At 50.0% G+C, this 21,799-nt stretch overlaps 1 protein-coding gene across 1 annotated transcript in view; it reads right to left on the bottom strand.

The window, feature by feature from the left end:
* Window positions 1-2,543: 2,543 nt before the first annotated feature.
* Window positions 2,544-21,799, bottom strand: part of LOC132817364 (insulin-like growth factor-binding protein 2) — a 73,012-nt gene continuing 53,756 nt past the window's right edge. Inside the window, exons 2-4 of the mRNA XM_060827776.1 lie at window positions 10,326-10,531; window positions 8,591-8,731; window positions 2,544-2,720 (exon numbers count right to left, since the gene is read on the bottom strand). Of these exons, the coding sequence (XP_060683759.1) occupies window positions 2,556-2,720; window positions 8,591-8,731; window positions 10,326-10,531 (512 nt within the window). The 3' untranslated portion in view covers window positions 2,544-2,555. The remainder of the gene's footprint in view (window positions 2,721-8,590; window positions 8,732-10,325; window positions 10,532-21,799) is intronic.

Genomic DNA, 21,799 nt, shown 5'->3' with positions numbered 1-21,799 from the left:
GGTGAATAGTGCTGTTAAGAAGGTATACGGTGTGTTAGGTTTCATTGGGAGAGGGCTTGAGTTCCGGAGCTGCAATATCATGCTGCAACTATACAAAACGCTGGTGCGGCCACACTTGGAATATTGTGTACAGTTCTGGTCGCCCCATGACAGGAAGGATGTGGAAGCATTGGAAAAGGTGCAGAGGAGATTTACCAGGATGTTGCCTGGTCTGGAGGGAAGGTCTCATGAGGAAAGGCTGAGAGACTTGGGTCTGTTCTCATTGGAGAGAAGAAGGTTAAGAGGGGATTTGATAAAGACATACAAGATGATCAGAGGATTAGATAGGGTAGGCAGTGAGAGTCATTTTCCTAGGATGATGATGTCAGCTTGTACAAGGGGACATAGCTGCAAGTTGAGGGGTGATAGATTTAAGGCAGATGTCAGAGGCAGGTTCTTTACTCAGAGAGTGGTAAGGGCGTGGAATGCCCTACCTGCCAATGTAGTTAACTCAGCCACATTAGGGAGATTTAAACAATCCTTGGATAAGCACATGGATGATGATGGGATAGTGTAGGGGAAATGGGCTTAGATTAGTTCACAGGTCGGCACAATATCGAGGGCCGAAGGGCCTGTTCTGCGCTGTATTGTTCTAAGTTCTATCCTTCTAAAGTGTCCTCAAACATTCCTGATATGTTAAACTTTAGATTAGATTAGATTACTTACAGTGTGGAAACACGCCCTTCGGCCCAACAAGTCCACACTGACCCGCCGAAGTGCAACCCCACCCATACATTTACTCCTTCACCTAACATTATGGGTAATTTCCCATGGCCAATTCACCTAACCTGCACATCTTTGGATTGTGGGAGGAAATCGGAGCACCTGGAGGAAACCCACGCAGACACGGGGAGAATGTGCAAACTCCACACAGTTGCCTGAGGCAGGAATTGAATCCGGGTCCTGGCACTGGGGGGCAGCAGTGCTAACCACTGTGCCACCGTGCGGGACCATTCTCATGAACTTCCTCTGGACCTGCTCCAAGGGCAGTACGTCTTCCTGAGATATGGGGCCCAAAACTGTGCACAATACTCCGAATGTCTGACCAGAGCCTGACAAAGCCTCTGAAGTATATCCCTGCCTCTATGTTCTAGCATTCTTGAAATAAATACCAACACTGTTTGCCTTCCTAACTACCCAGTCAACCTCCAAGTTAATCTTAACAGAAGGACTCCCCAGACACTTTGCACTTCAGATTTCTGAATTTTCTCCCCATTTAGAAATGATAAAGCCAGTTGTAGTTCCTGTTTGAAGTCCAGTTGGGCTTTTGCTAGTAGGTTCTTTTGTGTGGTTACATCACTAATTCCACAGACCAACTGATTGCTCAGTATCTCATTCAGGGTTAAACCGAAGTCACACACCTCTGCCAATCATCTTAACATCATCAAAAACCCCAACTCTCCAGTAAAACCGATACTGTCTCTGAATTAAAGGAGATTTCAGATCATAACGTTCCTCAATCCGGCAACTCTTGGGAGTTTTAGTATCTGGTGCTCCAGGGAAAGTCCGGCTCCTAATGTCTGAAAAAGCTGTCAGGAGAAATACTGTTTGCTTTCTATCTACTCCGGTGTCATTTGCTCAGACAAAATAACACATTCTTTCCACACTCTGGGCCCAGTATTCAATAGCAGGATCAAACAAGTCCATCTTTCCAAATAATGACATGATGCTGGAAATGCTGACCCCAACTGTAATTTCTATAATTTCTTCAGGAGTGTGCTTTTCTCTCATTGCCAATGAAATAACTCCACGGAGGCCGGTATCCTGACACCAAGTCCCCCTTTATTTACACACGGAGAATCCCTGACACTGATCCAGCTCCCTCAGGGCCAGCTCTCAGAGTGAACTGAACCTCTGACCTTCCTGTTTATATCTGTCAGCCAGGGCTCCCTGATTGAGGCTGTTAACCTGGTCCAATCAGGAAGCTCACATTCTATGAGATTCATCTGGCTGACCTCATTACAATCTCTGCACCACATGTACACTCCACCCCTCACCACATACATACACCACCCCCTCCATGTACACACTCCACCCCCTCCCCCCAGCCTGAGGTAAACACTCTGCTCCCACGGTGTACACACCCCAGTGTACACACTCCACCCCCGCCATGAAGACAAACCACTCCCCCGTGTACATACTCCGCTGCCCCCGTGTATACAGCTCACCCTCCCCTGTGTACAGACACGTGGCAGTATAGTGGCTGTGACTGAAGTGAGCTGGATAGATGCAGCATTAATACAAAGGCAGTGATGTGTTGTGTGAAGGGAGGAGCCGCTGATGAGGACATTGGGAGGTAGTCTTCTTATTTACTCACCAACTGATCATCTAATCCCCACTTCATCAACTTCCATCAAAAAGTAAATCCCGTTTAGTCATTTCATCTGTTCCCAATATCCCTCCCCCTCTCAATACCCACCCATTCATCTCATGGATCCTCTACGAATCCCTTCCCCATGTGTCCCCTTCTCCACGTTCCCCTTCCCTCCTCCCCCTCCCCTCCCGTCCCACAGTATTTAGGCAGCGGCTTGAGGTTGTGGGTCAGTGTTCTGTTCCAGACTAGCACAGCACCGATGACACTCTGGATCACCCCGGACTCTTGGGGTTCCTGGAATGGCTTTCCCAGTGTGGGGGTTCACACACCAGCACTCCCCCCGCTGCCCATTCAGGGATGTCTTACACTGCAGAGAAAAAAACAACATACAAAGTGAATGAGTCGGAGGGAGACACGTCTCCCCAAACTCCCCCCCCCCCACACTCACACAGCACACCCCCTCCCCATACCCCCAGCATTACCCAGATCACCTCCTCTGTCTCCCCCCCCACACCTACTCTCCTTCACTCATTCTGTCCCCAAACCCTCCCCCACCCACTCCCACCCTCACACCCCTGACATCACCCACATCATCTCCTCCCACACCTACTCCCCTTCCCCCACTCCCTCAGCTCCAACATCACCCACATCACCTCCGCCCCCTCCCCCCGCACCTACTCTCCTTCTCCCACTCTGTCCCCAACCCTTCCCCACCTACACCCACCCCCATACTCCCAAAATCACCCACATCACCTCCTCTGTCTCCCCCCTACATCTACCCCCTTCCCCCACTCCCTCCCCAAATCTTCCCCCACCCACCCCCACCCTCACACCCCTGACATCACCCACATCATCTCCTCCCACACCTACTCCCCTTCCCCCACTCTCTCCTCCACCCCCACAGCCTCAACATCACCCACATCACCTCCTCCCCCTCCCCCCACACCTACTCCCCTTCCACTCCCTCCCCCACCCCCACAGCCTCGACATCACCCACATCACCTCCTCCCCCTCCCTCCCACACCTATTCCCCTTCCCCCACTCTCTCCCCCACCCCCACAGCCTCGACATCACCCACATCATCTCTTCCCACTCCCTCCCACACCTACTCCCCTTCCCCCACTCTCTCCCCCACCCCCACAGCCTCGACATCACCCACATCACCTCCTCCCCCCCCCCCCCCCACACCTACTCCCCTTCCCCCACTCCCTCCCCCACCCCCACAGCCTCGACATCACCCACATCATCTCCTCCCACTCCCCTTCCATTCCATCCCACAGCCGCTCCCCTACCCCCTCTCACACCCAGCATATTCAGCCTCTCCCTCTATAACTCAAACCCTCCAACCCTGGCAACATCCTTGTCAATCTTTTCCGCATCCTCTCGAGTTTAACAACTTCCTTCCTACACCCACAGAGTCATACAGTGTAGAAACAGGCCCTTCAGCCCACTGTGTCTCTGCTGATCCACAAACAACAACCTACACCACTCCCATTTCCCTGCCCCTGGTCCACAGCTGACGGTGCCCTGATAAGAGCTCATCCAGATGGGTCTTCAATGTTGGGATAGTCCCGGCCCCCATCACCCTCTCAGGCAGCACTTTCTACCACCCTCTGGGTAAGAAAGTATTTCCTCAGATCCCCTCTAAACCACTCACTCTTCACCTTAAACTTACACCCTCTGGACTTAGACACATCTACCATGGGGACCAGATTCTCACAATCTACCCCCTCTCTGCCTCTCAGAATTTTGTACAGTCAGTTCTTCCATAACGCAATGGTTGCGTTCTTGTGCAACATGGTGTTACAGAAACATCGCGCTTTAGAGACAGCATTTAAAGTATTGGCAATGTAATCGCATTACAGCCAACACAAATTTTAAAAGTTTGCGCTGAATAGTATCCCCAACTCGTCAATCATGTTACAGTGAATTTGAATTAACAAAATGCAGGTTAGATTAGACTTACAGTGTGGAAACAGGCCCTTCGGCCCAACAAGTCCACACCGACCCGCCGAAGCGAAACCCACCCATACCCCTACATTACCCCTTACCTAACACTACGGGCAATTTAGCATGGCCAATTCACCTGACCCGCACATCTTTGGACTGTGGGAGGAAACCGGAGCACCCGGAGGAAACCCACGCAGACACGGGGAGAACGTGCAAACTCCACACAGTCAGTCGCCTGAGTCGGGAATTGAACCCGGGTCTTCAGGCGCTGTGAGGCAGCAGTGCTAACCACTGTGCCACCGTGCCGCCCACAAAGTTATAGCAGAACGACCTGTCCACCTCATTTAGACCCCCCCCTCAGCCGCGTCTGCTTCAAGGATTGATTTGGAGATGCCAGTGTTGGACTGGGGTGTACAAAGTTAAAAATCACACAACACCAGGTTATAGTCCAACAGGTTTATTTGGAAGCACTAGCTTTCGGAGCGACGCTCCTTCTGAAAGTCTGTTCTTGCAAATAAACCTCTTGGACTATAACCTGGTGTTGAGTGATTTTTAACTTGCTCCAAGGAAAACAATCCCAGCCTATCCAGTCTCTCATCGTCCCAGGCAACATCCTCTGCCCTCCCTCCAGCACAATCACGTCTTTCTGATAGTGTGGGGACCAGAACTGCACACAGTACTCCAGCTGTGGTCTCAACAATGTTTTAGAAATTTGTAACGAGGCTTCCTTGGTCTTATATTGTACACCCTGGATAATGAAGGCAAGCATCCCATTGGCCTTCTTCCCCACCGTGTCTCCCTGTGCTGACACCTTCAGGGATCTATAGACTTGTACACACCAAGGTCCCTTCGTTCCTCATTGCTCCTGAGGGACTGACCCTTCATTGTGTATATTCTTCCCTCATTATTCCTCACACTTACCAACATTAATTTCCATCTGCCATTGTTCTGCCCAATTTACCAGCTAATCAATATCAGACTGTAGCCTGAGGCCATCCTCCTCACTATCAATACCACCACTGATGATTGTGTCATCTGAAAATAGACTAATTATATCACGTACATTCACATCCAGGCTGTTAATGTACATAACAAACAGCAAGGCTCCTGGTCCCAGCCCCAGGCCCAGGCCCAGGCCCAGCCCCAGGCCCGGTCCCAGCCCCAGGCCCGGTCCCAGCCCCAGGCCCAGGCCCAGGCCCAGGCCCAGGCCCAGCCCCAGACCCAGCCCCAGGCCCAGGCCGAGCCACAGCCCCAGGCCCAGCCCCAGGCCCAGGCCCAGGCCGAACCACAGCCCCAGTCCCAGGCCCAGGCCGAGCCACAGCCCCAGGCCCAGCCCCAGTCCCAGGCCCAGGCCGAGCCACAGCCCCAGGCCCAGCCCCAGTCCCAGGCCCAGGCCGAGCCACAGCCTCAGCCCCCAGCCCCAGTCCTAGGCCCAGGCCCAGCCCCAGCCTCAGCCTCAGCCCCAGGCCCAGGCCCAGGCCCAGGCCCAGCCCCAGTCCCTGTGATACATCGCTGGAGCCAGGCTCCCTTCCACAGACACAGCCCTCCACTATCACCCTTTGCCTCCTGTTTGGAAGCCAGTTAGGGATCCAGTTTGCCAACTTGCCTTGGATCCCATTGGCTGTTAGTTTTGGACCAGCCTTCCATCTGGGACCTTACTGAAGTCCATGTAAACACATCAACTGTACTATCCTCATCAATTTATTTAGTCACCTTTTCAAAAGGCTCGCTAAATTAGTCTGTCAGGTGCTGACTATCCCTGATCAATCCCTGCCTTTCCAAGTATTGATTAATCTGTCCCTCGGAATGTTTTCCCACAATTTCCCTCCCACTGACATGAGACTATCTGCTCTGTAATTACCTGGCCGCTCCCTGCTGTGCTTCTTGAACAAAGGAATCCCATTAGCTATCCTCCAGTAATCTGGCCCTTCACCTGTGCCCAGCGAGGTTTTAAATATCTCCACCAGGGCCCCAGCAAACCCCCCTCCCCACTCCCTTACCATCCAATGCAGCCTGGGATACTTTTAAAATAAATGTATTTGTGTGTTAAGGGTGTGCCTGTTGTCAGACCCGGTTCAAATCGCCTTTGTGAAATCTAGATGTTTAACGTCTGCACAATCCTTACCCCTTTCCATGATGGCTTTGAAATTACAGTCATGGTCACTATTTCCAAAATGCATGTGACTGGCTTCATTCCCAAAGATTAGGTTTGGCACTGCCCGATTTATAGTCGGGTTATCTACAGATTGGCATAAATAGCTCTCCTTTTTCAACCTGTCTAACTCTTTCACACGGCGGCCATCCCAGTTCATGTTAGTGAGGTTTAAATCCCCTGTGACTACACCCTGACCCTCACACCTCACTTTGATTTGCCATCAGATTTAATCCTGTATCGCCCTCTGACAGTTGGGAGGCCTGGAGTATTATCCCAGCAAACGGTCACCCATTTTTGTTATTTCTAAGCTCTACCCCATGGCTTCATTTGAAGACCTTTCTGAGACTTCTTCCCACAATACGGCGGAGATTGTTTTCTTTACCAATAATGCAATACCAATAATCCTGAAGAAGGGCTTATGCCCGAAACGTCGATTCTCCTGCTCCTTGGATGCTGCCTGACCTGCTGCGCTTTTCCAGCAACACATTTTCAGCAATAATGCAATGCTCCCATCAACCCAGCCCCATCCCCATCACATCCTGAAATGTGTACATCCTGGGAATGTTGAGTGCCAGTCCAGTCCTTCACTCAATCATGTCTCAGTGATTACAACAGTATCATAGTCCCATGGGCTGATCAATGTTCTAAGTTCATCAGGAGAAAGTGAGGACTGCAGATGCTGGAGACCAGAGTCTAGATTAGTGTGGTGCTGAAAAAGCACAGCAGGTCAGGCAGCATCCGAGGAACAGGAAAATCAACGTTTCAGGCAAAAGCTTTTCATCGGGAAAGAGGCACGTTCTTTTCCTGATGAAAGGCTTTTGCCCGAAATGTCAATTCTCCTGCTCCTCAGATGCTGCCTGACCTGTTGCGCTCACCAGTCAACTCCTTGTATTAAAATAGATATAATTTAGCTTTCAGAAGATGGGGTGTAGGTATATAATTCTTTGCAGGGTGGTTAAGAAGGCATTTAGCACACTTACTGTCATTGCTCAGCCCTTTGAGTGTAGGGGTTCGGACGTCATATTGAAATGATACAGGAAATTGGTGAGGCCTCTTCTGGAATACTGTGTCCGGTCTGGACACCAAGGTAGAGGAAGGATATTGTTAAGCTGAGGGGCATTCAGAAGAGATTTCCCAGGATGTTGCCGAGGGTGGAAGGTTTGAGTTATAAAGAGAGGCTGGATCAGCTGGGACTGTTTTCACTGGAGCGTTGGAGGTGATTCAATAGAAGTTTATAAAATAATGCGAGGTATAGATAGAGTTAATGGGAGTTGTCTTTTCCCTGGGGTGGGGAATCTCCAGACTAGGGGGCACACTTTTAAAGTGATAGGAGAGAGATTTAAGAAGAACAAAAAGAGACAAGTTGTTTACAGAGAGGGGGTGGAATGACCTTCCTGACAAGGTGCTGGGTTTGGGAACATTTGGAGAGATACATAAATAGGAAAAGTTGGAGGGATATGGGCCAGGAGCAGGCAGGTGGGACTAGATTCGTTTGGGATTATGTTCGGCACGGACTGGTTAGACCGAAGGATCAGTTTCTGTGTTGTATGACTCTCGTGAATTATCCTGTCTATGTCTGTCCTAATATTCCTTCTATATCTGAGTGGATCTTGCTCCCAAATTGACATCTACTCTGTTCCCACACTCTCTGCCAAATTAGTGCAAAACAGCATGAGCAAACCTCCCAGTTAGGAGACTGGAGTAAAACTCCCTCTACACACTGTCCCCTTTCAAACCAGCCCAGGACAGGGACAGCATGGGGTTAGATACAGAGTAAAGCTCCCTCTACACTGTCCCCCATCAGACACCCCCAGGACAGGGACAGCACGGGGTTAGATACAGAGTAAAGCTCCCTCTACACTGTCCCCCATCAGACACCCCCAGGACAGGGACAGCACGGTGTTAGATACAGAGTAAAGCTCCCTCTACACTGTCCCCCATCAGACACCCCCAGGACAGGGACAGCACGGGGTTAGATACAGAGTAAAGCTCCCTCTGCACTGTTCCCCATCAGACACCCCCAGGACAGGGACAGCACGGGGTTAGATACAGAGTAAAGCTCCCTCTGCACTGTTCCCCATCAGACACCCCCAGGACAGGGACAGCACGGGGTTAGATACAGCCAGTGTTACCTGTTTGAGGTTATAAAGGCCACGCCAGTCACAGTTTGGGATGTGCAGTGAGTAGAGATGCTCCAATGGTCCCCGTTCATCAGGAAGCCTCAGGGATGAAATCCTCTCCAAGACCTGGTCCAACTCCACTTGGCAAGTCGTCTGTGCACAGGGGTAAAAGGTCGAGGGTTATGGCAATGTCAGGCATGGAGGAGAATCCCTCGACATTGTCCCCATCAAACACGCTCTGGAATCCCCTCCCTAAGGGCATTGTGGGTCTACCCACAGCACATGGACTGCAGCGGGTCAAGAAGGCAGCTCACCCCTACCTTCTCAAGGGGCAACTAGGGACGAGGAATGCATACTGAGCCCAACTAGTGACTCCTATTTCTCATGAGTGAATAAAAAATGATTAGAAACAGTTTGAAATGAGTGTACTGCATTTCAGAACCCAAACCTTTCCTTCCTCACCACCCAGGCTCCAACAGGAGGTTTCTGTCCAATTCTGAGGTTCACACTATCAGAGGGATGTCAGGGTCTTGGGTAGGGTGTGGAGGAGATTCACTCGAATGGGATCTGGGACGGGGGAGGTCAGAGCATGTGGAGAGACTGGTGACTCTGGGACTGCTCTCCTTCAGGGTGAGGTGGCTAACAAAGTCATTTAACCAAGTGTTCAAAAGTATAAGGGATTTCCATGGAAAAGGTGCCAGTGGGTGGATGGGAGCTAATCAGAGAGATTGAAAAGAATTTATAAATGACCACCCAGCACACAGCCCTCAAGGTTTTATTTCTGAACAAGAGCGAGACAGACAGAGAGAACAAGAGTGGGAGAGAGAGAGAGACAGAGAGAACGAGAGAGAGAGACAGAGAAAGACAGAGAGAACGAGACAGAGAGACAGAGAGAACGAGAGAGAGAGAGAGACAAGGAGAGACAGAGAGAACGAGAGAGAGAGACTGAGAGAATGAGAGAGAGAAACAGAGAGAGACAGAGAGAACAAGAGTGGGAGAGAGAGAGAGAGAGAACGAGAGAGAGAGAGAGAGAGAGAGTGAAAGAATGAGAGAGAGAAACAGAGAGAGACAGAGAGAACAAGAGAAAGAGAGAGAGAGAGAGAGAGTTGAATTCTCTACCACAAAAAGCAGCTGAGGCCAAAATATTGAACATTCTCAAGAAGGAGTTAGAGTTCTCAGGGATAAAAGAATGGAAGGGTGTGGAGAAGAGGCAGGAACAGGGGATGGGGTTAGGTCATACTGAATAGTGGAGCAGGCTCAATGGGCTGAATGGCCCAAAACTTGCTCCTATTTTCTATGTCAGGGAGAAAGAGAGAGAGGGAAAATGAGAGAGAGAGTGATAGTGAGAGAGAGGAATAAAGAAGGAAGGAATAGCAGAGTGGGACAGAGATGGAATGGGAAGGGGGTGAGGGTCTGAGAGATTAAGAAAATGTCAAGGTGTTTGAATGTAAGATGGTGGAGACTGGGTCGAATTTGGGACAATAGGAGGGAGGGAGAGAGAAAGAGAGAGGGGTGGACATAGCTATGGATGGGGTTAGGGAGACAGTGGGATTCGGGATGGAGCTGTGTCCAATCCCAGTGAGGAGTGTGCCGTTGGATTGTAGCACTGTTGGATAGTCCAAGGGGGTGAGTGCAGTTGGAGCAATGCTCCAAGCTCGGTCTCCGTGAGTTATATGAGAATGAGTAAACACTGTCAGCAATCAGCAGCTGAGATTCTGTTGGAAAGGGGGAGCCCGGAATGGTTTACCAGCTGGGGCCAGGTTCTCCTGGGCTCCTCACTGCCTTTGTTCCCTCGATCCATCGACCGCCACTGGGCGTTGTTACGTTCCCGGATTACTGCTGTCGTCTTCGATCCCACTCTCACCGGCTTCCGGCCCATCACACTGGTGTTTGGGTAATTCAGGTGATTGTCAATCAGCTCAGGGCTCAGGTGCTCCTCCTGCCTCTCTCCACCTTACACATGGAGAAAGAGAGATAAAGAGATCATTTACACCATACAATGTAGGGGAGGTAGGCCATTCAGCCCATCATGGTACACCTTACCAAATACTGAGGTTAAGGCTGATCTGATCATCCTCAACCCCACTTTTCTGCCTTTCCCCCAACCTGCCATTCCCTTCCTGATTAAACATCCATCTCTCTCTCTCTCAGCCTTGAATATCCTGAATGTCCCAGCCTTGACAGCCTTCTATGGGAAAGAGTTCCACAGATTCACTCCCCTCACAGACAGAAGGAATCCCTCCTCATCTCTGTCTTCAGTGGGTGACTCCTTACTCTGAGATGATGCCCCTCTGGTGCTAGACTTGCCCCACATGGGAAACAGCCTCTTCACACACCCCCATCTCAAGGCCCCTCAGAACCTTGTATGTTTCTATAAGGCCACCTCTCATTGTCCTGAACACTGCGGTGAAGAAGCCTAATTATTACAGACATATCGAGAGAGAGGTAATACATCAAAGAATTTACCTGCATTGCTTTAGCACCTCTCACTGCCTCAGGCAATACTAATATGTGTTACAGCCAATGACATACATCTTGAGGTGTAGTTGTTGTTGTAATATAGGGGGCATTCTGTTAGCTGTGTCATCTGTCTGGCGCCTGGCTTCAGTACATCCCACACCCTCTCCCCTTCACCCCCCCACCACCCCCCCCATCCCCATCACCCCCCCACCCCCATTCCCCCCTCCACCACCCCCTACCCCCCCACTCCCATCTCCCACCCCACCAAATCTGGACAAGGAGAATCCATCCAGGATCCAGTGACCACAATACAATGGGAACTATGTTCCACAAAGAGAGAGTTTAAGCAGCTCAGATCCAAATGTCAGCCCAGAATAAAGAAGATTCTCATCACTGAGGCGTTCCCTGGGCATCAGGTCCAGCAGATTAATGCGTTGCACACATCACTCGAGGAGTGGGGTTAGGGAGGGTCGGTTCTCAGGAACAAGGAGATGTTCGTTAAAATGGGCTCTATTTAAACTGGCCTGGGACCAGTGTCCCAGCCAATTCTATAACTAAAACCTTGGACAAGGTTTGAAACAACAAGGTGGGGTGGGGAGGTGCTGTTGTATAAAATACAGAATTCAAGGAAAAACTAAGCCAGTAGCTGACTGTAGGAATCAGGGTGGAGGGGTAAGCAGAATGGGACAGAGACAGAGACAGAAGGACAAGCTGAACATGATTGGCACCACACCCACAAACACCCACTCCCTCCCCCCACCCACACTCAGTAACAGCAGAGTGTACCATCCCCTCCCTCCCCCACCCACACTCAGTAACAGCAGAGTGTACCATCCCCTCCCTCCCCCACCCACACTCAGTAACAGCAGAGTGTACCATCCCCTCCCTCCCCCCACCCACACTCAGTAACAGCAGAGTGTACCATCCCCTCCCTCCCCCACCCACACTCAGTAACAGCAGAGTGTACCATCCCCTCCCTCCCCCCACCCACACTCAGTAACAGCAGAGTGTACCATCCCCTCCCTCCCCCACCCACACTCAGTAACAGCAGTGTGTACCATCCCCTCCCTCCCCCACCCACACTCAGTAACACCAGTGTGTACCATCCCCTCCCTCCCCCACCCACACTCAGTAACAGCAGTGTGTACCATCTACAAGATGCCCTGCAGAAACTCACCAAAGACCCTCAGGCAGCAACTTCCAAACCCACACCCACTTCCATCGAGAAGGACAAGGGCAGCAGATCCATGGGAACACCACCCCCTGCAAGTTCCCCTCCAAGCCCCTCACCATCCTGACTTGGAAATATATCACCGTTCCTTCAGTGTCACTGGGTCAGAATCCTGGAATTCCCTCCCTAAGGGCATTGTGGGTCTACCCACAGCACATGGACTGCAGCGGGTCAAGAAGGCAGCTCACCCCCACCTTCTCAAGGGGCAACTAGGGACAGGGTAATAAATGATGGGCCCAGCCAGCGACATCGTCTAATGAGTGAATTTAAAAGAACAACTAAAGTGTTCTGATGAAATTAAGTAAATAATTATCCAGGAAATGTTAGATTCTTATATACCCTAATCTAATTCCTCAGTAAATATTCAATTGACACCATACTTAACTCTCCACTTTCAGAGTGGGACAAAGTTCAAATCCGCCCCCCCCCCGCCAACAGGAATTGGTGTTGTGTGGGTTTAATAAGTACATCTGGAATATAATACTGGTTTCAGTAAAGGCTGACCATGAAACAGACCGTTTAAAAGTGACCCAGTTTATATTATTCCACTTTAACATAACATTCACAACCCCTTTAGTTCATGTTTTAATTGCAATGTTGTGACCTGTCTGTTCTCAAGTTTTCCCTCTGGCCGCCTGTCCAATACTCAGGCCTTTGCTCAGTTACTAAGACCATCAGAAATAGGAAAAGGAGTAGGCTATTCAGCCCCTCAACTCTACACCGTAATTCAATAGGAACATGGCTGATCTGTCAATCTTCACATCCACTGTCCTGTCCATTCCCCTTAACCCTTGATTCCCCAACTGATCAAGAATCTCACTCTCTCTGTCAGCGTTAAATATCCACGCGGACTCTGCCCCCACAGCTCCCTGCGGTAAGGAGTTCCAAAGACTCTCAATCCTCTGAGAGAACAAATCCCTCCTCACCTCGGTCTTCAGTTGGTGCCCCTTTTCCCTGAGATTGTGCCCTCTGTCCCAGACTCTCCCATGAGGGGAAGCTTCCTCTCAGCGTCGACCCTGTCAAACCCCTAAAGGATCCAATGTGTTTCCATGAGATCACCTCTCGATCTTCGAAACCCCAGGGAGTACAGTCCCAGTCGAGAGTGTGTTGCTGGAAAAGCACAGTAGGTCAGGCCGCATCTGAGGAGCGGAAGAATTGAAATTTTGAGCATAAGCCCTTCATTGGGAAGCTTTCCTGATGAAGAGCTTATGCCCGAAACATTGACTCTCCTGCTCCTCGGATGCTGCCTGACCTACTGTGCTTTTCCAGCGCCACACTCTCAACTCTGAACTCCAGCACCTGCAATCCTCACATTCCCCTGAATACAGTCCCAAGCTGTTTAGCCTTTGAGCATAAGAGGACTCATCTATCCCGGGGATCCCGGAGAGAACCGGGACCTGCCCTCACTCCCAGTTTACCTTCCCCAATGCCACCCTGAATCCCATTGCCAATTGCCTCTTTCTGCACTGGCTCCATTTCTGAACTTACACTGAAGGGCTGAGCTCCACCTCGTGGCTGGGAGTCATTACTGCAGGAAGAACTACCCGCACCGACCAACTCTGCCACTAGATGGAGTCTGGTCAGTGAAATTAGTTTAAGGTGGACTTCCAGCACCATATTTATAACATTTATTCTCAGTTATACACTGCATTTATTCTAGTGTTTAAACTTTATTGTTGGACTTGCATTACTTATGGGTAAAGGCATTTATGAATGTACACCATAAAGGAACAAATTACTGAAGATGCTGGTATCTGTACTGCCAATGCTGGGGATCACAACAGGTTAGACGGCATCCAGAGAGAGAGGGCATGCGTAAACTTGATGGGATTGCCAGCATTTGTTGTCTTCATTTCTACTCAATACTCTTTTTTCAAAGTTGCTCTGTATTGGAAAAGGACTGAACTACCTAAACGGTGCAGTATCTGGAGGTTCAGTTTATTTTTCAGAATGTATATTGTACAGCATAGTATTTCACTCTGCACTTTGCTTTTTCTGAGCAAAACATGTCTGCAGGAAGCTAACTCTGGCATTATTAAGGAGAAACATCATCTCAGCTCTGGGGAGAGGCAATGGCTTTGTGGTCAGTACAATGAATCCACGGGCTGCCGGTAATGGTTTGGAGATCTGGGTTTGAATTTCACCACGGGGGTGGAATGTGAATTCAATAAAAATCTGGAATTTAGAATCTAATGATGACGAAGAAACTGTTGTTTTGTTTTGGGGGAAAGCCCCATCTGCTCAATGATGGCCTTACCAGTTGCACAGTAATGTGGTGGACTCACTGAGGGACAGGCAATAAACGCTGGCGTAGCCAGCAATGGCCCACATCCTGGGGATGAATTATAAATAAATACACCCAACCTGTCAGGTTCCTTTGGAATCTGGTCTGTTTCAATAACATTACCCTCTTGTTTTCCTGAGCTCCAACTGTTACAGGCCCAACCAATGTAACCTCTTCTCACACAGCAACAGCCCTCCCTCACCGCAGGCGTCAGGTGAGTGAGCCTTGATTGAAATGCTTTGAATGAAATTATGTTCCTTTCTATCTTTTGGTGACCAAACCATTCTGTGATGTGGTCTCAGCAACACCCTATCGTTTCCAGTGACCTTAATGTTCAGCATCTACTCACTGGCTGCAGCTGCTAATGGATTGTAACAGTCACATCCCTCTATACCGCAGAACCCCTGCAATCTTTCTCCATTTAAATAAAATGCTGTTTTTCTATTCTTCCCACCAACATAGACAGGTTCTCCATTCCCACATTGTACTCCATCTTCCAAACCTGTGTCCACTTGCTGAACTGTCAATATCACCTCGTGTCCTCTACACATCTCGCTTTCTGACCTATCTTTCAGTCATCAGTAAAGTTAACTCCACATGGTCAATCCCCAGGTACATATTTATTGTAATGGAATGGGAGTAAAGGGGTGGTCTAGGGATAGGGTGAGGAACTGGGACAGAGACAGAGAGTAGGGTGAGCTTATTCACCGAAGGACCAACCCAAGAAGCCGGAGATCTTTGTGCTACAACTCAACTCTGGTGGGTCTAGACCCACCATCACTGGGGGAATCAGCTTTCATTGAAATTATCACTCACTAACTCATGCAGTTGAGTTCAGTTTTAACATAAATACTTAAATAGGCCCAACTATCTCAGAGGAACAAAGGAACAGGAGTAGGCCATTCAGCCCCTCCAGCCTGTCCCACCATACAGTGAAATCATGGCTGATCTGTGGCCTTTCTCTGTCTCCCTGCCTTTGGCCTATATCCCTTCTTACCTTTATTTCGCAAACATAAACCTCAGATTTAAATTTAACACCTATTCCAGCACCCACTGCCATATATGGCAGAGAGTTCCAAACCTTTCCCACCCTGTGTGTGTGGAAGTGCTTCTGAACATCTCTCCTGAACGCTCTAGCCCCCATTCTCAGACTATGCCCCTGGTTCTAGAATCCCCAACCAGTGGAAACAGTTTATCTTCATCTGCCCTAATTTTCCTGTGAATGCCTTGAAGACTTTGGTCAGGTCGTCAATGAGATCAACCCGAACCTTCTAAATCCGAGAGAAAACGGAGTTGAGAGTGTGGCCCTGAGAAGGTCCAGCCGGCCAGGCAGCATCTGAGGAGCAGGAGAATCCACATTTCTGTGTGGGGCTGGAGAGGCCAGAGAGATAACTGGGAGGAGTTTTGGACTGGACCCAACCCCAACCCCTCCCACTTATCTCTCAGCCCCTGGCCCACAAGCCTCATTCGTGATGAAGGGCTTTTGCCCGAAACGTTGACTCTCCTGCTCCTCGGATGCTGCCTGACCTGCTGTGCTTTTCCAGCACCACACTCTCGACTCTGATCTCCAGCATCTGCAGTCCTCACTGTCCCCTTGAGAGAAAGCTGGTCTCATCTGTATAATCACGCCACAGAACAGGGTCCCTGAACTCCAGGTACCAAACCAGCAACTCGATTCTGTGAGCAATGTGTCAATGAAACTAACCCTTTTTCCCTTCCATCTCTCTGACAGCCTGATAATACATTTGCCGTACGGATGGAAACATTCACTGACTCGCTATAACGGGCTCCGCGCTGCTCTGAAATTCAAACTAGGAATGGAATAGCCAACGGTGCTGCTGGTTGAGTAATCGGCTTGTTCTCTGCTGTTGTCTACCTGACTGTTGGGATTCCTGTAGTACCACACACTATAGAAACACAGAAACTAGGAACAGGAGGAGGCCATTCAGCCCTTTGAGCCTGCTGCACCATTCCATAGCTTCATGGCTGATCATCCCAATGGCTCAGCCTCTGGTCCCACTTTCTCCTCCCATACCCATGATCCATTCAGACCGAAGAATTAGATCAAACTCCTCCTTGAACATGTCCAGTGTTTCTACCCCATCCATGTTCAGTGACAGGGGTCAGTGTAAGTGTGAACCTTGTAAAATGACCCCAAGCCATTCACTCTGTGCGAATGAACAGCTGAAATAGGGAGCATCCGACCCATTGAGCAGCTTAGTCCCCATGCTGATTCTCTCTGTATCATCACACAAACGGGCCTACAGCAGTCACTCTCCCTTCTAGAAGATGACCAACCTCACCCCAGACGTTCTGGAAGGAGAAGGAACAACAGGCATCACCCCGGCCATTCCTCATTGCAGTTGTGTGGATCTCCGAGATTTGGGAACAGAAGTGGATCAATGTATGCGGAGCTCCCCAGCAGCTGCTAGAGGGAATATTGACAATGGGGATCTGATTTTGTCCATGCTGTTACGTTGCAGTAGCAACCCGTGTGGTGTTCACCACAAACAGGACAGCCATCAAGTCAGAGATATCCTGCCTCTCACACATACCAGTAAGGGTGGGGGATGATTTCCAGGGCTATTGTGATATCAGGTACATCAGCCATACTGCCCACAGACCGGCCAATCACATCAGGCAGCAAGTCCCTTCAGCTGCCAATAACAAGGCAGCTACTATCTAGAACCAATCAGCCCCAAACCCCCACCTCCCTTCAACAAGTACAGTATCCTACATCAACATCTGGACAACATTCACTGAATAATCCGGCTTGTGCTAACTATTACACTGACAGTCAACTGAGAATTGCCAGGTGGCTGGGGGCCAGGTGTAAGTGCTGGAAGTGCAGGTAAACGTTGGGAACATATTTTTATGGAATATGAAAATTAGCCATTGGAAGGTTTCGACATCACCGGGTTAGCGAGGGATTTCCCACAGACCATCACCAGGTTAGAGAGGGATTTCCCACAGACCATCACCAGGTTAGTGAGGGATTTCCCACAGACCATCACCAGGTTAGAGAGGGATTTCCCACAGACCATCACCAGGTTAGTGAGGGATTTCCCACAGACCATCACCAGGTTAGTGAGGGATTTAACACAGACATCACCGGGTTAGAGAGGGATTTAACACAGACCATCACCAGGTTAGTGAGGGATTTAACACAGACCATCACCGGGTTAGCGAGGGATTTAACACAGACCATCACCAGGTGAGAGAGGGATTTCCCACAGACCATCACCAGGTTAGAGAGGGATAAGCGAGGGATTTAACACAGACATCACTGGGTTAGCGAGGGATTTAACACAGACATCACCGGGTTAGAGAGGGATTTCCCACAGACCATCAGCAGGTTAGTGAGGGATTTAACACAGACCATCACCGGGTTAGAGAGGGATTTAACACAGACATCACCAGGTTATAGAACATTGAACATAGAACATTACAGCGCAGTACAGGCCCTTCGGCCCTCGATGTTGCGCCGCCCTGTCATACCAATCTGAAGCCCATCTAACTTACACTATTCCATGTACGTCCATATGCCTGTCCAATGACGACTTAAATGTACTTAAAGTTGGTGAGTCTACTACTGTTGCAGGCAGTGCGTTTGAAGTCCCTACTACTCTCTGAGTAAAGAAACTCCCTCTGACATCTGTCCTATATCGATCTCTCCTCAATTTAAAGCTATGCCCCCCTCGTGTTCGCCATCACCATACTTGGAAAAAGGCTCTCCCTGTCCACCCTATCTAACCCTCTGATTATCTTATATGTCTCTATTAATTCACCTCTCAACCTTCTTCTCTCTAACGAGAACAGCCTCAGTTCCCTCAGCCTTTCCCCGTAAGGCCTTCCCTCCATACCAGGTAACATCCCAGTAAATCTCCTCTGTACCCTTTCCAAAGCTTCCACATCCTTCCTATAATGCGGTGACCAGAACTGGACACAATACTCCAAGTGCGGCCGCACCAGGGTTTTGTACAGCTGCAGCATAACCTCATGGTTCTGGAACTCGATCCCTCTATTAATAAAAGCTAAAACACTGTATGCCTCCTTAACAACCCTGTCAACCTGGGTGGCAACTTTCAGGGATCTGTGTACCTGGACACCGAGATCTCTCTGCACATCTACACTGCCAAGAATCTTACCATTAGCCCCGGACTCTGCATTCCGGTTACTCCGACCAAAGTGAATCGGCGACAGAGCTAGTCCTGAATGGAGACTGTCATGTAGAGGCAACATGATCATATGTTGGAGAGGGACTGGAATGTCAGGACTTTACAGTCACTTTCTATTATCATTCTGGATGTTTTAAACTCCCCTCCCATGCTAACCTATGTTTTTTACTCTGTACCAAGGTGCCCTGTACCTAAGACAGTGCCAAGTGGCGATATTACAAACTTTTCACCGCACTCATTCAAATATACCTGGCAACAAAGGCTGCTCTATTCTATTCTCAAAGCCTGTCCACCATCTACAAGGCACAAGTCCGGAGGGTGATGGAATACTCCCCACTTGCCCTGGATGGGGGCAGATCCAACAACACTCAAGAAGCTCAACACCATCCAGGACAAAGCAGCCGCTTGATTGGCACCACACCCACAAACACCCACTTCCACCACAACCAACATTCAGTAGCAGCAGTGTGTACCATCGACAAGATGCATTGCAGAAACTCACCAAAGATCCTTACACAGTGCGGCGTTCCCTCAGTACTGACCCTCTGACAGTGCAGCACTCCCTCAGTACTGACGCTCTGACAGTGCAGCACTCCCTCAGTACTGACCCTCTGACAGTATGGCACTCCCTCGGCACCGACCCTTCGACAGTGCAGCACTCCCTCAGTACTGACCCTCCGACAGTGCAGCACTCCCTCAGTGCGGCACTCCCTCAGTACTGACCCTCTGACAGTGCGGCACTCCCTCAGTACTGACCCTCCGACAGTGCAGCACTCCCTCAGCACTGACCCTCTGACAGTGCGGCACTCCCTCAGCACTGACCCTCTGACAGTGCCGCACTCCCTCAGAACTGACCCTCCAACAGTGCAGCACTCCCTCAGCACTGACCCTTTGATAGTGCAGCACTCCCTCAGCATTGACCCTTTGATAGTGCAGCACTCCCTCAGCACTGACCCTCTGACAGTGCGGCACTCCCTCAGCACTGACCCTCTGACAGTGCGGCACTCCCTCAGCACTGACCCTCTGACAGTGCGGCACTCCCTCAGTACTGACCCTCTGACAGTGCGGTACTCCCTCAGTACTGACCCTCCGACAGTGCGGCACTCCCTCAGTACTGACCCTCTGACAGTTTTGGCCTCATGTGTTGTGTTGAATTGCTGGGGTGGACTCTGGCTGTGCAAGGTGCTGCCTCGGAGAAGCCGATGTGTCTGACCGGTTCAAAGCTGATAGAAATGGCATGCCAGCCTTAACAGTCTCACTGGAAGAGTGTAGATTTGTAGTTAAGGATAGTGTCCCTCTCTCCCACCCCTCAGTAGGATTGGGAACCCAGACACAGGCAGATTCTGGATGGGGGGTGAGGGGGACATGGATTGCTGAGAGTTAGTTCCATTAGTATAGAGGAAACGTAGCTCTGGGGGGGGAGCGGTGGCTCAGCGGTTAGCACTGCTGCCTCACAACGCCAGGGACCCAGGTTTGAATCCAGCCTTGATTCCAGTCCATGTGGGTTTTCTCTCACAGTCCGAAGATGTGCAGGTCAGGTGAAGTGGCCATGTTAAATTGCCCGTAGTGCTGGGTACATTAGTTAGAGGTATGGGTCGGGGTAGGGTTACTCTTCAGAGGGTAGGTGTGGACATGTTGGGCTGAGGGCTCTGTTTCCACACTGTAGGGAATCTAATCTAATAGAGATGTAGCTCTTGGCATTGTGTGCAGTCTTCACCAACCCCCAACATCCTGAGCAGTGCATGCTGCAAGTCAAAAACAACATAAATCACCTTGTAAAGTTAATTTTTAGGAACAGACTACTTCCAGGAATTTACTTTCTTGCCAAATTGAACACTGGCGCGTTCTGCTGCCTGTAAACATTGTCAGGCTATTCCCTTTCCTGATTCCGCTTCCATTCTGGGATAAACGGTGAGTGGATGTCAACTCTGCTCAGTGTCCACGTGCCAACCCTTGCTCCATCCTCACACCCTATCACTCCCTCTATCACACCATGATCCAGCAGGGGATGAGCCCATTCAGCCCATCATGCCTGCACTGGCTCTTTGAGAGTTCTATCCCATTAGTTCCACTCCTTTTTTTAAATTAATTGATGGGATAAGGGTGTTGCTGGCTGGGCCAGCACTTATTACCCAGAGGGCTGTTAAGAGTTATCCATGTTGCTGTGGGTCTGGAGTCACGTGTAGGCCAGACCAGGTCAGGATGGCTGCTTCCCGCCCTAAAGGGCCTTAGTGACCCAGATGAATGTTTCCAACAATGGATTCATGGTCATCATTAGGCACCTAATTTTATTGAATTTCAATTCCACCATCTGCTGTGGTGGGATTTGAACCCAGGACATTATCTGGGTCTCTGGATGAACAGTCCAGCACTGGGCCATTGCTGCCCCCTTATGTTGGTGTGTTAAAAACACGGGGTTTTAAACCTCCTTCAATCTTTTGCACATGTGGGCTGACACCTCTGAACATATTCACTTGGAGCAGTATCAGTGCATTAATCAGTGAACATGAACCGAGGCAGTGGGCACACAGCTCACCAGGCAAGTGAGCCAGTCCAATCTTGGTTATTTTGTGCCTGAAAAGCCCCCTGGGACATGGAAGTCACTGGTTGGACCCATCATTTATTCCCCGTCCCTAGTTGCCCCTTGAGAAGGTGGGGGTGAGCTGCCTTCTTGACCCGCTGCAGTCCATGTGCTGTGGGTAGACCCACAATGTCCCTTAGGGAGGGAATTCCAGGATTCTGACCCAGTGACACTGAAGGAACGGTGATATATTTCCAAGTCAGGATGGTGAGGGGCTTGGAGGGGAACTTGCAGGGGGTGGTGTTCCCATGGATCTGCTGCCCTTGTCCTTCTGGATGGAAGTGGGTGTGGGTTTGGATGGTGCTGTCTGAGGGTCTTTGGTGAGTTTCTGCAGAGCATCTTGTAGATGGTGGACAGGCTTTGGGGAGTCAGGAGGGGAGTTACTCCCCACAGGATTCCCAGCCTCTGAGCTGCTCCTGTAGCCGCTGTGTTTATGTGGTGAGTCCAGTTGACTGGTCCATGGTAACCCCCAGGATGTTGATAAAGT

The sequence above is a fragment of the Hemiscyllium ocellatum genome, chromosome 7 (genome assembly GCF_020745735.1).
Source record: "Hemiscyllium ocellatum isolate sHemOce1 chromosome 7, sHemOce1.pat.X.cur, whole genome shotgun sequence".
NCBI lineage: Eukaryota > Metazoa > Chordata > Chondrichthyes > Orectolobiformes > Hemiscylliidae > Hemiscyllium > Hemiscyllium ocellatum.
Note: the sequence above shows the minus strand (reverse complement) of the source record. Positions and strands in the feature narration are given on the sequence as shown.